This window comes from Mya arenaria, chromosome 6, assembly GCF_026914265.1.
Source record: "Mya arenaria isolate MELC-2E11 chromosome 6, ASM2691426v1".
Lineage (NCBI taxonomy): Eukaryota > Metazoa > Mollusca > Bivalvia > Myida > Myidae > Mya > Mya arenaria.
The window spans coordinates 48443549-48454493 of NC_069127.1; the positions used below are offsets into that span (position 1 = coordinate 48443549).

Sequence of the window (10945 nt, forward strand, 5' to 3'; positions counted from 1 at the left end):
TTTATGCCACGCTGTATGGACACATAAACATCACATGCCGTCCTTTAGTTTATGACTCGCTGTACTGGCACATATACATTACATTTAGTCCGTTAGTTTATGCCACGCTGTATGGGCACATACACATTACATGTCTCCCATTAGTTTATGACTCACTGTACGGGCACATATACATTACATGTCTCCCATTAGTTTATGACTCGCTGTACTGGCACATATACATTACATGTCTCCCATTAGTTTATGCCTGGCTGTACTGGCACATATACATTACATGTCTCCCATTAGTTTATGCCTGGCTGTATTGGCACATCACTAACATATATTTGTATGACACCGTTTCTTTCCCTTTATTTTCTATATATACATCCTGTAAAACTTTACCTACAATTATTTTCTCATTGATTTCATATTTCTTTTAGTTCTATATCCATTGTTGGTTGCAGAGTTCCAGCAAACACAACCAATATTTAGTGCCTTTCCTTTTCTTGGTTACCTGCAAGCCCTTTTTATGTATCACTTTCAAAAATCGTTCAAATCGTTTGCATTAGAATTTGCTTTTGAATATATTTTCATTTAATTTGCTCTTGATTTGCGAATTAATCAAACTTGCGAAGGGGCAATCATTGCGTAATAGTCAGTTTCCCCATTATCCATATTTTTATTTTTCCATCTTCAACTCGTTGGTTTCATAAAATAGCATTGTGTTGAATGAAACACTGATGGTGACTGATGATGCCGATAGTCGGATTAGTTCACATCATTCACCCGATGTCTAAAGTACATACAGAACAGCTGTATTGGAAAATGTCTCCTAATTTCTCTTATTTCGCTATGGAAGTATCCTATTGATTTACCTTTGGCTTCCAACATTACTCTCAGGTATGGCATCAGAATAAATCCCACAAGAAAGTGTCATGGTTGTTGAGATATTCAACAGAAAGGAGAAAGATGTGCAACGTGACATGCAATAGAGACAATTGGGACATTCATCTTTGACTATTGACTTAAGTTGTGTACATTTCCGTTTGACCAAAATGTATCACCCTTTGTTATTTTACGCTTGTTCCAAAAGAGGGAACGGTTTTCGTCAACACAGGAGCGATTGTCGACATTGCAGTACTAATTTCGGTACGACTACACTGCTCGGAGCGGTGTTTAACAGTGCAGTACTGAGTAAACTCCTCGGAGCGGTGTTCAACAGTGCAGTACTACTTTCGGTACGAGTACGCTCCACGTAAATGTTAAAATCTATTTACCCGACTTCACGTAAAACTCATCGGCTACGGCTATTAACTCTCAATTGGAAAAAAACAAGTGGACGTGCTTCAAACCCATTAAAGCGCCGTAAGCAAATATTGTAAGCGGTTTTCTGCCATTAGATGTCTGTATAATCTAAATCGAATGAAGCCACATGGGCAGACCAAGCAGCAGAAGCCTATTTCAGCTTTGTGAAATGCCATAAAACCACCAGGTTGTCAAACTAATTCAACTCAAGTTATAGGACAACTAGATATAACACTATAGCATAAACCACTTGTATAATTAAATAATGAAGTTCGATGACACTGCCACTGGTTGTCCAGAAAACGAAGGAGTTGTCGAACAGAGCACTTTTCTCACAATGGTCATCCGCTGACACTTTACAATATATTTCAGTCTATGGTATATTTCAATACTTCTTTCGTTGATGCGCCATACCTTCTTACTTTCTTGCTCTCTAACTTCTCCCTTCGCTTCCCCTCAAACTGGGATCCCAGTTTGTTAATATTACCTTTCCCCTTGGCTAGCAATATACTGGACAATGAGCCTCAATAACACTCACTCATTTGGGTGTGTGTCATTTTTGCCAATTAGGATTAATATTGCAAACAAATTTGTTTGATCTAGAAAAAAAAGTTAAAAAAGGTTATTTCAAACCCTAGCTCAGATATGTTTTCAATACACAATTAGTTATTAATAAGCAATACCCTTTCAAGCACTCCCTAATTTCCAATGCCCCAATAAACCACCCATACATGGTTATTCTGGCAGAGACTACCTAATGGCCCAATAAACCACCCATACATGGTTCTTCTGGCAGAGACTACCTAATGGCCCAATAAACCACCCATACATGGTTATTCTGGCAGAGACTACCCAATGGCCCAATAAACCACCCATACATGGTTCTTCTGGCAGAGACTACCTAATGGCCCAATAAACCACCCATACATGGTTATTCTGGCAGAGACTAACTAATGGCCCAATAAACCACACATACATGGTTATTCTGGCAGAGACTACCTAATGGCCCAATAAACCACCCATACATGGCTATTCTGGCAGAGACTACCTAATGGCCCAATAAACCACACAAACATGGTTATTCTGGCAGAGACTACCTAATGGCCCAATAAACCACACAAACATGGTTATTCTGGCAGAGACTACCTAATGGCCCAATAAACCACCCATACATGGTTATTCTGGCAGAGACTAACTAATGGCCCAATAAACCACCCATACATGGTTATTCTGGCAGAGACTACCTAATGGCCAAAATTAACCACCCATACATGGTTATTCTGGCAGAGACTACCTAATGGCCCAATAAACCACCCATACATGGTTCTTCTGGCAGAGGCTACCTAAAGGCCCAATAAACCACCCATACATGGTTCTTCTGGCAGAGACTACCTAATGGCCCAATAAACCACCCATACATGGTTCTTCTGGCAGAGACTACCTAATGGCCCAATAAACCACCCATACATGGTTATTCTGGCAGAGACTACCTAATGGCCCAATAAACCACCCATTTCATATTGGCCTTGTTCTTTTGCCGAAGACTGTTGTATTGGCCCTAGGATCTGTCAATGTACAATATATATTTATATTCATATCTCACAGATAATCCCAAGTGTAGTTAATGAATAAACCTAACCGGACGAAAATATAAGGAAAGTACATGTATATGTAATTCATTGAGTAACACATTATAATTTTACAGGTCTGTTTACCTTATATTCCCCATCTCTTTCAATCAGTCTTTGGGAACTGTAAGAACAGATGTTTTCTAAAAGTTTATAACTGACATTTATTGAAACTTGTTATACCGTCCATGACTGGGTTCCTTAAAAAACGTTTTTTCGAAAAAAGTTGGAACAGACATAGTCGGTATTTATCATTTTTGGGATCCCACTAAAGTTATATCGGTGATATTTGAAATCAACGGGTTTCCCAAGAATGATAATTGTTAATACATTAGGTGGTACGAGTTTATCTCCATTCACGGCACAAGAGACAGGGGAGAAAGGTATGATGATGTATTTCTATCGTGTATATTGTCATGTTTAACTTTATCTTGCTGTATATAACGTACATTTATTTTCAGTTTATATATATATAATATAAGTTAGGGGTTAATAGGTGACCCGAAATGGGATATGCGGGTCCAAGAAAAACATATCGGACGAGAGCGAGTATGCTAGTAAAACAGTTAATAGAGACGTCGGGATCTTTTATTCATGTCAAACTTTAAAAAAAGCTTTAACATTATTATTGACAGGGGCGGCTCCACGGTTTGACGTTAAAGGGGGCCTTATGGGGCTTAAGCTTTTGACTTGTGTCCCGTCCTCGGAACCTACAATTATTTGGTTTAAAGTGTTGGCAGAGGGTATGGGGGATACAATTTAACAATTTCTAGTCCGATATGGTGCATTTTAGGCGTGTTTCATTATTATTGTTCCCCTTTATCTAGAGATTGAAACGTTTGAAAGCTCAGTTGAACACAAAGTGTTCATTGTTATATGACCTTGCCGTTGTACATATGCTGAAAAACGTATTCGAGAAAACGTGATTGTTTTTAAGTAGTATTTAAAGATACAAATGAACATATCCTGTACGTGGATAAATGTAACTTACCATAAACATGATTAATACTACTAGTATATCATTCTACATCATGTTTATACCCCCACAAACGAAGTTTGAGGGGGTATATAGGAGTGAGCTTGTCGGTCTGTCGGTCAGTCTGTCGGTCTGTCTGTCTGTCGGTCGGTCGGTCGGTCGGTCGGTCTGTCGGTTTTCATGGTTTCATGACGATAACTCATGAAAGGCAAGACAGGTTTGAAAATATTTTGGTACACAGGTGTAACATCAGAAGATACAGGTCAAGTTCGATATTGGGGCTGGTGGGGCCAAGGTCAAGGTCACTGTTACTAAAAATTGAAAAAACGGTTTCCGGACGATTACTCATGAAAGGCTTGACAGATTTGAAAACTTTTTGGTACACAGGTGTAACATCAGAAGATACAGGTCAAGTTCGATATTGGGGCTGGTGGGGCCAAGGTCAAGGTCACTGTAACTAAAAAAAAAGAAAAATGGTTTCTGCTTCATAACTTTAATTGGGCATGAGATATTGTGATGAAACTTGCTGTATAGGCAGCCTCTGTGAAGACAATGCTTGTGATTGAAAATGGGGCCAGTGAAGTAAAGGTTTTGTGCACTGTTACGAAAATTGAAAAACGGTTTCCGGACAAACAATACATGCATGATAAAAGAAGATGCAGTGTGCAGTAACCTTGGAGTTATGGCCTCTTTTCAAAGGAATGGTTTGCCATTCCTGTGTCCAGGCGGCATTTGGGGGTATTCGTCACTCCTGTGACAGCTCTAGTTTGTTCACGTTCGAACGAGATGTAGTCATGGATATACAATAGTTTAGCACATATCGCTATTCGATATGTTAAAAAAGTTCTGTCTCCCTTAATGTCAAGGTTTCGAAATAGTGGGAGTATTAAATAAAAATTATGTTTTAACGCACGTGAATCAGTAGATTTATAGTTGATGTTAGTGTAGATGACAAAAACAAACAGCGTTCAGGATCTGGGGATGCTGAACCTACACAATAATGATTTGACAATTTGCTTTTCAGTTGCTCTCATCTCGGCGTCGCCATACCACATAGCTAGAACAAACATATAGCACAAACGATAAATACACATTCGCCATTAACAACGGAAATAGTTCAACGTGTGGACTTAAAGACAGCTCTTGGTAAATCTATTATTAGCAAATATGTGGCAACTTTAGGTTTTTCGGTATGACGTGTGCGGTTAATCAACATTGGACACAAGTTGAATGGCTACAGCAAACAATGGCGACAAACAACATCATCATCAGAAGGCAGATACTACCAAACCGACACCAGCTTCACTTGGAATCAGCACACTAAAGCCAAAGTTTCAGCAGTATGCTCTACCGTCCAAAAGACATGAGTCGTTTACGGAGGCGTCAGTGCCGTGGCCGGAACACTCACCGGTCGAGGTTGAGGATTTGGTGGCTGCCGGACTCGTATATACAGGTACGAGAACAATATACATATAAAAGTACAAGACCGGGAAAGACCTTCAGTGTCGGCTGTTGTTATTAATAAGCTTTTTTTTACTCATCAACTTAATTTAGGCCTAAAAATGCGTCTGCTTCGTGGTTAGTTGTTTGCTGTTATATGTAGATTGAAAAGCTTTATATTGAGTATTACTTTAACGCCATTTCCTAATGATGACAATAATGCTCTAATGTGAAGCATCATTCGAAAAATCCCAAAATAATCCTACCTTCCCTCTGTTTTTGGACAAGATGTTACTCAAACCACACATTAATTGTGCCTTATTTGGAAAGTAAGATTACGTGGTACTATGAATAGATTAACATGTAAGTGAAAGTATTGCCAAACAAGAGCATAGCTAATCTACACAACATATGTCAATATACCTATCTAACACGACCGAAATGACATTTCATGCAGCTTTTACTTCAGTATGTATAAATTTACTTAGGCTTCTGATATCTCAATGAAAGAATATATCTTATTATTGTAAACGTGCGCTGGCAAACTTTCGATAAAGTTAGTAGTCTTGCTTTCAAAACAGAGACTGGAAGACATTTTAGTTTAGACAGAGTGTTTACACCATCTTCGTTATGTCTTTGTTGAAATGTTTACGTTGTTGAACGTCAACTGCACTTTTTATTTGTTCTTGGTTTAACGTACTCAAAGAACGGTAACGCAATAGTGGTTTACTATATTGTTAATATTTAATAGTGATGACAGGTGTATAACAATTGTGTCAGAACATATTCAGTAAGGCTTAATTAATTTATTTGGCATTCGATTTGAGAAAATCTTTGGACGACTCTTCATAGATCTAATTTTGTACAAAACATGTACTTCGTCATTTAAATGTGAGGGATTAACAACTATAGTGTTTTAAATTATATGTATTACCAAACCAACTATTATACAAGTGCCAATTGCAAACTGGATCATCTTCTTTTTCGCAAATGTTAAACAAATTGACTGATATTTAAGCATGTGGCCTTTAATTCAATACATTGTATTTAAAATATTTTACAAAAATACAAATGCATGTAATACTTGTATTTTAAATGTGGTTCTTTCAAAACAAATACACGAGTTATCAAATTTTGTTTTGTTCTACATTTTTATAAGCCTTTTATTTCAAGAATGATAGTGGTTTTCTACAAAACAAGAGTAGAAATAATATGTTTTGTAAAAAAAATAAAAATTGTTTGATATTTATGTCATTTAACCAACTTGATAGCATTAAACTGTCAAACATTCTTTTCGCAATCACTGTCAATTACCTTTCTTAAGCAATACCTCAGAATAACTGTTCTTACTATGCACATGCCAATTTTTCAAGGATGATATAACCAATTCTTTTAAATTATCAAATATTAAAGAAATTCAATACGCTTACTTGTTATTTCTTACAACATTATTGCAGTCAAAGGTCAATGTTTTATTGTCAGGTGTTGGCGACAGTGTTCGCTGCTACCACTGCGGTGGTGGTCTCCGGAACTGGGAGACAGGGGACGACCCAATGGAGCAGCACGCCAAGTGGTACCCGACCTGCCAACACGTCCTCATTACCAAGGGCAAAAATTACATTCACAGTGTTGAAGCGGGCGAAAATCCCGACAAAATGGCGAGAAGACCAAAGGTCAGTATTGTCACTATTGATCGTTATCAGTGAAGTGACTATCAGTGGAGTTTCCTAAAATATGTTATATAATATTCGTTGGATATGTTTTGATGATGACATTTTTTCTAAAAAACAGATGTGCACAACTGCTGCCAAGAGGCGGATATCTAGACCACTAGAGAGCATAAGACCACTGCAACATTCCTACATCGTATCATTAAAAGACATTTTTGCTGCTTCTAGGTTTCTCCAAAAGTGGTCATTGAATTTATAATTGTATTTAATCTGACAAGACAATCCAAACATGTTCATGTATTATTTTTTTTAAAAATGCAGGTTAAACAAACACCGGTCGAAGATTCTGCTTCTCAACAACAACAAGAAGCTATGCAAGCTGCCGCCGAGTTCGGATATTCCAAGGAGAACATTAACATTGCCGCCAGGATATTCCAAAAACGTCATGGTAATTTCACTTTAAAATTATCATTGATTTTACTATCTCTAATTTGTATTGTGAAGTGTAACAGTCAACTTCACTTAATTTCTTCCAGCAGTGTAAGTTTACCAAGCCTTCTTTTGTCGGCTTCATAGATATCGATGCTAACCATTCACAATGCCACTGTGTAGAGGTAGGTAAAATACTGCTATTAAGAAGGAAGCAGATTCAGTTATATATTCAAGCCATATTATCAGCTCTGTTTTAGAATGACTCAATATTACAAAACATGTCAACAAACGGTAAGATAACGCTAGGGTACATAAACAGTCGTGTATCAACCAATGCTGTCAATGGGCAGTCTCAATCAAACCAACACTGTTGGTCAAGCAAGTATTTATAATTATAGTATTGTTTTCATTTTTCAGGAGCCTCCTTCCAGTTTAAAGGAGCTGATTTGGTGACCATCTTGATGGAGATGGAAGACGACCCTGACCTTGTTTTGCATGCCAATGTTTCTGCTTCACCTTCATCAAATCAACCAGAAGAACATTTCGAAAATGAAGGTATAAAAGCTACAATAGTACTGAGATAGTCAATGTTAATAATGCGAATCGTTGTATTGGATATCTTTTATTTATTGAACTTTGCTTGAACTATTTTACTAGTATATATCGGCATTAGTTAACGGTGATAAATGTTCGTCTAAGTGCATCTGACAAGTTCTTTTAAAATAATATTATAGAACATTTAAGATAGCTACTCTACACAACATATGTTTTAGACGACGACAACCTTCAAAGTCTAATAGAAGAAAATCAAAAACTCAAAGACTCCCGGAACTGTAAAATATGTTTGGACAGTCGCGCGGACGTCATCTTCCTCCCCTGTGGTCACATTGTCAGCTGTCCCCAGTGTTCCCCCGCCCTTGACCTCTGTCCAGTCTGCCGCAAGTCCATCATGGGCCTCGTCAAGGCACGCTTTGCCCTCACCGAAGACAGTGCAGATGATGAGTCGGATGACGAGTAGCTTACGTGGTCCGATATGTTATACTTGGTGGGAATATGACATTGACTGATTGTATTAATAAAATAGCAGCGAGGTGTTTTGCGTACCCATTTCAAGTGAATCATATTTTTTATTAGCTTAAACTGAATTATTTTGAACGAGTAAGCGTTATTGTTTCGACTTCAGTGCTTTCACTGCAATTTCCATTGCTCTATTTATTCACACTTGATTGCGAAGCCATAGAAATGCCTACGTTAATCCATTACGTGTTCAATCACAGTATTGTTTCATAACCCGCTACTTTATTCTTGTTAGAATATGGCTGTACGTTAAGCAATGTTGTAACATGTTTCACACCAAGATCAATCTCACTGTTTCTTACAGGGAGTGTATGTGTTGTTTGCTATACAGAGGTGGTTCGCCCATTGTTTTAAGCAGTTCAAAACACTAAACAAGATCACAAAAGGATGACGTGTGCACTCGACAAGGACACTCATGCGTATTGGACAGTTGAGATTAACACATAAATCCAAATTTTAACTGAACGTTTTTAAAAAGGGATGGGGAATAATAAACTAAGCATTAACCGTTATTCGAATTATGTTAGTTTTGTAGATGAAAAACAAGCATAGCGATTATGTAGGTATAGTAAATGAAATCAAACACCAATTTCGACTATTAGTGACTTTGTATTCAGAATATGTAATAGTATCTACCTAAATAGTCTTTCGTTACAAAGGTGCTAAGATAGAGCGCTTATTGGCATTTTTTTGAAATACTGTATTCAAGTGTATGTTAATTGTGTTAATTACGAAGCTAGTCTTTATGATTAAAACAAATTAATTCAGTATTAATATTGTATAATAGCATGTTTTCTGGACAGTTTCTTTGTTATTTTACTAGCGAACTGTATTTACGTTACGTGTGATAAACTGTAACAATTGTGTCGAACAGTCATTGTTATATGGACATGTTTTGGAACCCCCATAGTTTGTGTTCAGAACATTGTAGTATTCTAGAAATATCTCAAGACAGCAGGTGTATTTGTAAAGGGGACATATTCCTGCACGATCTAGACCCGTGTCATGTAGTAATTAATGTAGCGCATTTATGTTTAGAATCGTTATTTTTGTTTACACATTTTATATTAAATTTGTACTTTTTCATATATGGTATTGTTACACTTAAGTAACGTATATAATCAAAGCAACACTCACTGTACAACGAATGTAAAATGGATGGAAACGTGTCCTACCTTGCGTTCTTTTTTTGTTTATTTACCTACTGAATTTCTTTACACTCATGAATATATTTTATGAATGCCCCAAAGTATAAACCTATTGTCTTAGCCCCGAGCTGGAGTTTGTAACCATGCAGATTGTGATTATACATACAGCTATATCATACATACCATGCTTTTACGTGAAACTGTCTAACGCCATTGTATCACTGTGATATTTAGTAAAGGGTATTTTATAAGCTTTTTAATGCTAAATGTTGAACAATTGTTTGATGGAATGCTTAGGAACAGTTGTGAAACTAGTCTTTCGATTGTTGATATGTATATGTAATAATGCGTTTTGTATTTGTTACAATGATATAATTTTTTGTCTACGGAAATGTTATTTATTCGGTACGGTAATATAATACATTATACATATCACTTGTCATTTCATGTCAGTATGTATAATTGATTTAATGACGAAGAGCTGGTGATGCCTAGGTCAAACACATGTTCTGTTCTGTTCTGTCCTGTTATGTTCTGTTATGTTGTAAACGTTTCTGTTATTCTTCAATATGCCATCGCTATTTATAATGACATTCTTGTATATGAAGCAGTTTATCAACTATACATCAAACGAATTTTATTTAGTCAATAATGTCTTTCAATTGTTTGAAATTACCAAAAAAGTTGTGTGCATGTTTTATAAATATCTAAACCACTATTCCTCTGTTGAATTCAAATGATGTATATGCCATTGTATGGAAGCGTTTGTTGTTTATACCCTCCATATAACTACGAATTTAGTTCAGAAAATGAACGTGTATGTTGTACAGTAGATACTTTTTTGCCATATTTTAATGCAGTAGGTTTTTTTAAGAGCTTTCTAGAAAAATCGTTAAAATACGATTATTAAGAAAATCAGTATCAAATATTCGCGGTCCCATTGCCGTTAATAGCCAGAATATTGGGGCCGCGGCGCGGCCCCTGCTGCCCCAGCTCCTACGCGCCTGAAACTTGAATACAAACCGAATGTTAATTGTCACATATGCTTGGTTACTTTCAAAACAAAAAAACAATTTTTCTCATCATTAACGGCACTGAAACAAAACAATATCTTTTTCTAAAAACTAAAAGGCAATATGACAAGCACAAGTAATAAACAGGTACGAAATTAACATAAATTTCTTGTTTTCAAGCACTGGTGCTATATTAGGGTATGAATAAAATACGAAAATAACCTATTTTCGCGAAAATAACTTTTTTGACTAAAATACGAAAATAAGGTTATTT

At 36.6% G+C, this 10945-nt stretch overlaps 1 protein-coding gene across 1 annotated transcript; it reads left to right on the forward strand.

Moving 5' to 3' along the window:
• Positions 1-3226: 3226 nt before the first annotated feature.
• On the forward strand, positions 3227-10414 carry LOC128236753 (E3 ubiquitin-protein ligase XIAP-like). The gene is made up of 6 exons (XM_052951850.1): positions 3227-3298; positions 4916-5344; positions 6814-7004; positions 7323-7449; positions 7851-7988; positions 8207-10414. Exons 2-6 carry the CDS (start codon positions 5122-5124, stop codon positions 8449-8451), a joined length of 924 nt encoding a protein of 307 aa, XP_052807810.1. The 5' UTR covers positions 3227-3298; positions 4916-5121; the 3' UTR covers positions 8452-10414.
• Positions 10415-10945: the final 531 nt, after the last annotated feature.

Bases quoted from the DNA above. Each gene is read 5' to 3' on its own strand.
- LOC128236753 (XM_052951850.1), top strand. From the start codon at position 5,122: ATGGCTACAGCAAACAATGGCGACAAACAACATCATCATCAGAAGGCA. The intron at 5,345-6,813 runs GTACGAGAACAA...TTTTATTGTCAG, and splicing joins TGCCGGACTCGTATATACAG to GTGTTGGCGACAGTGTTCGC. The intron at 7,005-7,322 runs GTCAGTATTGTC...TTAAAAATGCAG, and splicing joins AAATGGCGAGAAGACCAAAG to GTTAAACAAACACCGGTCGA.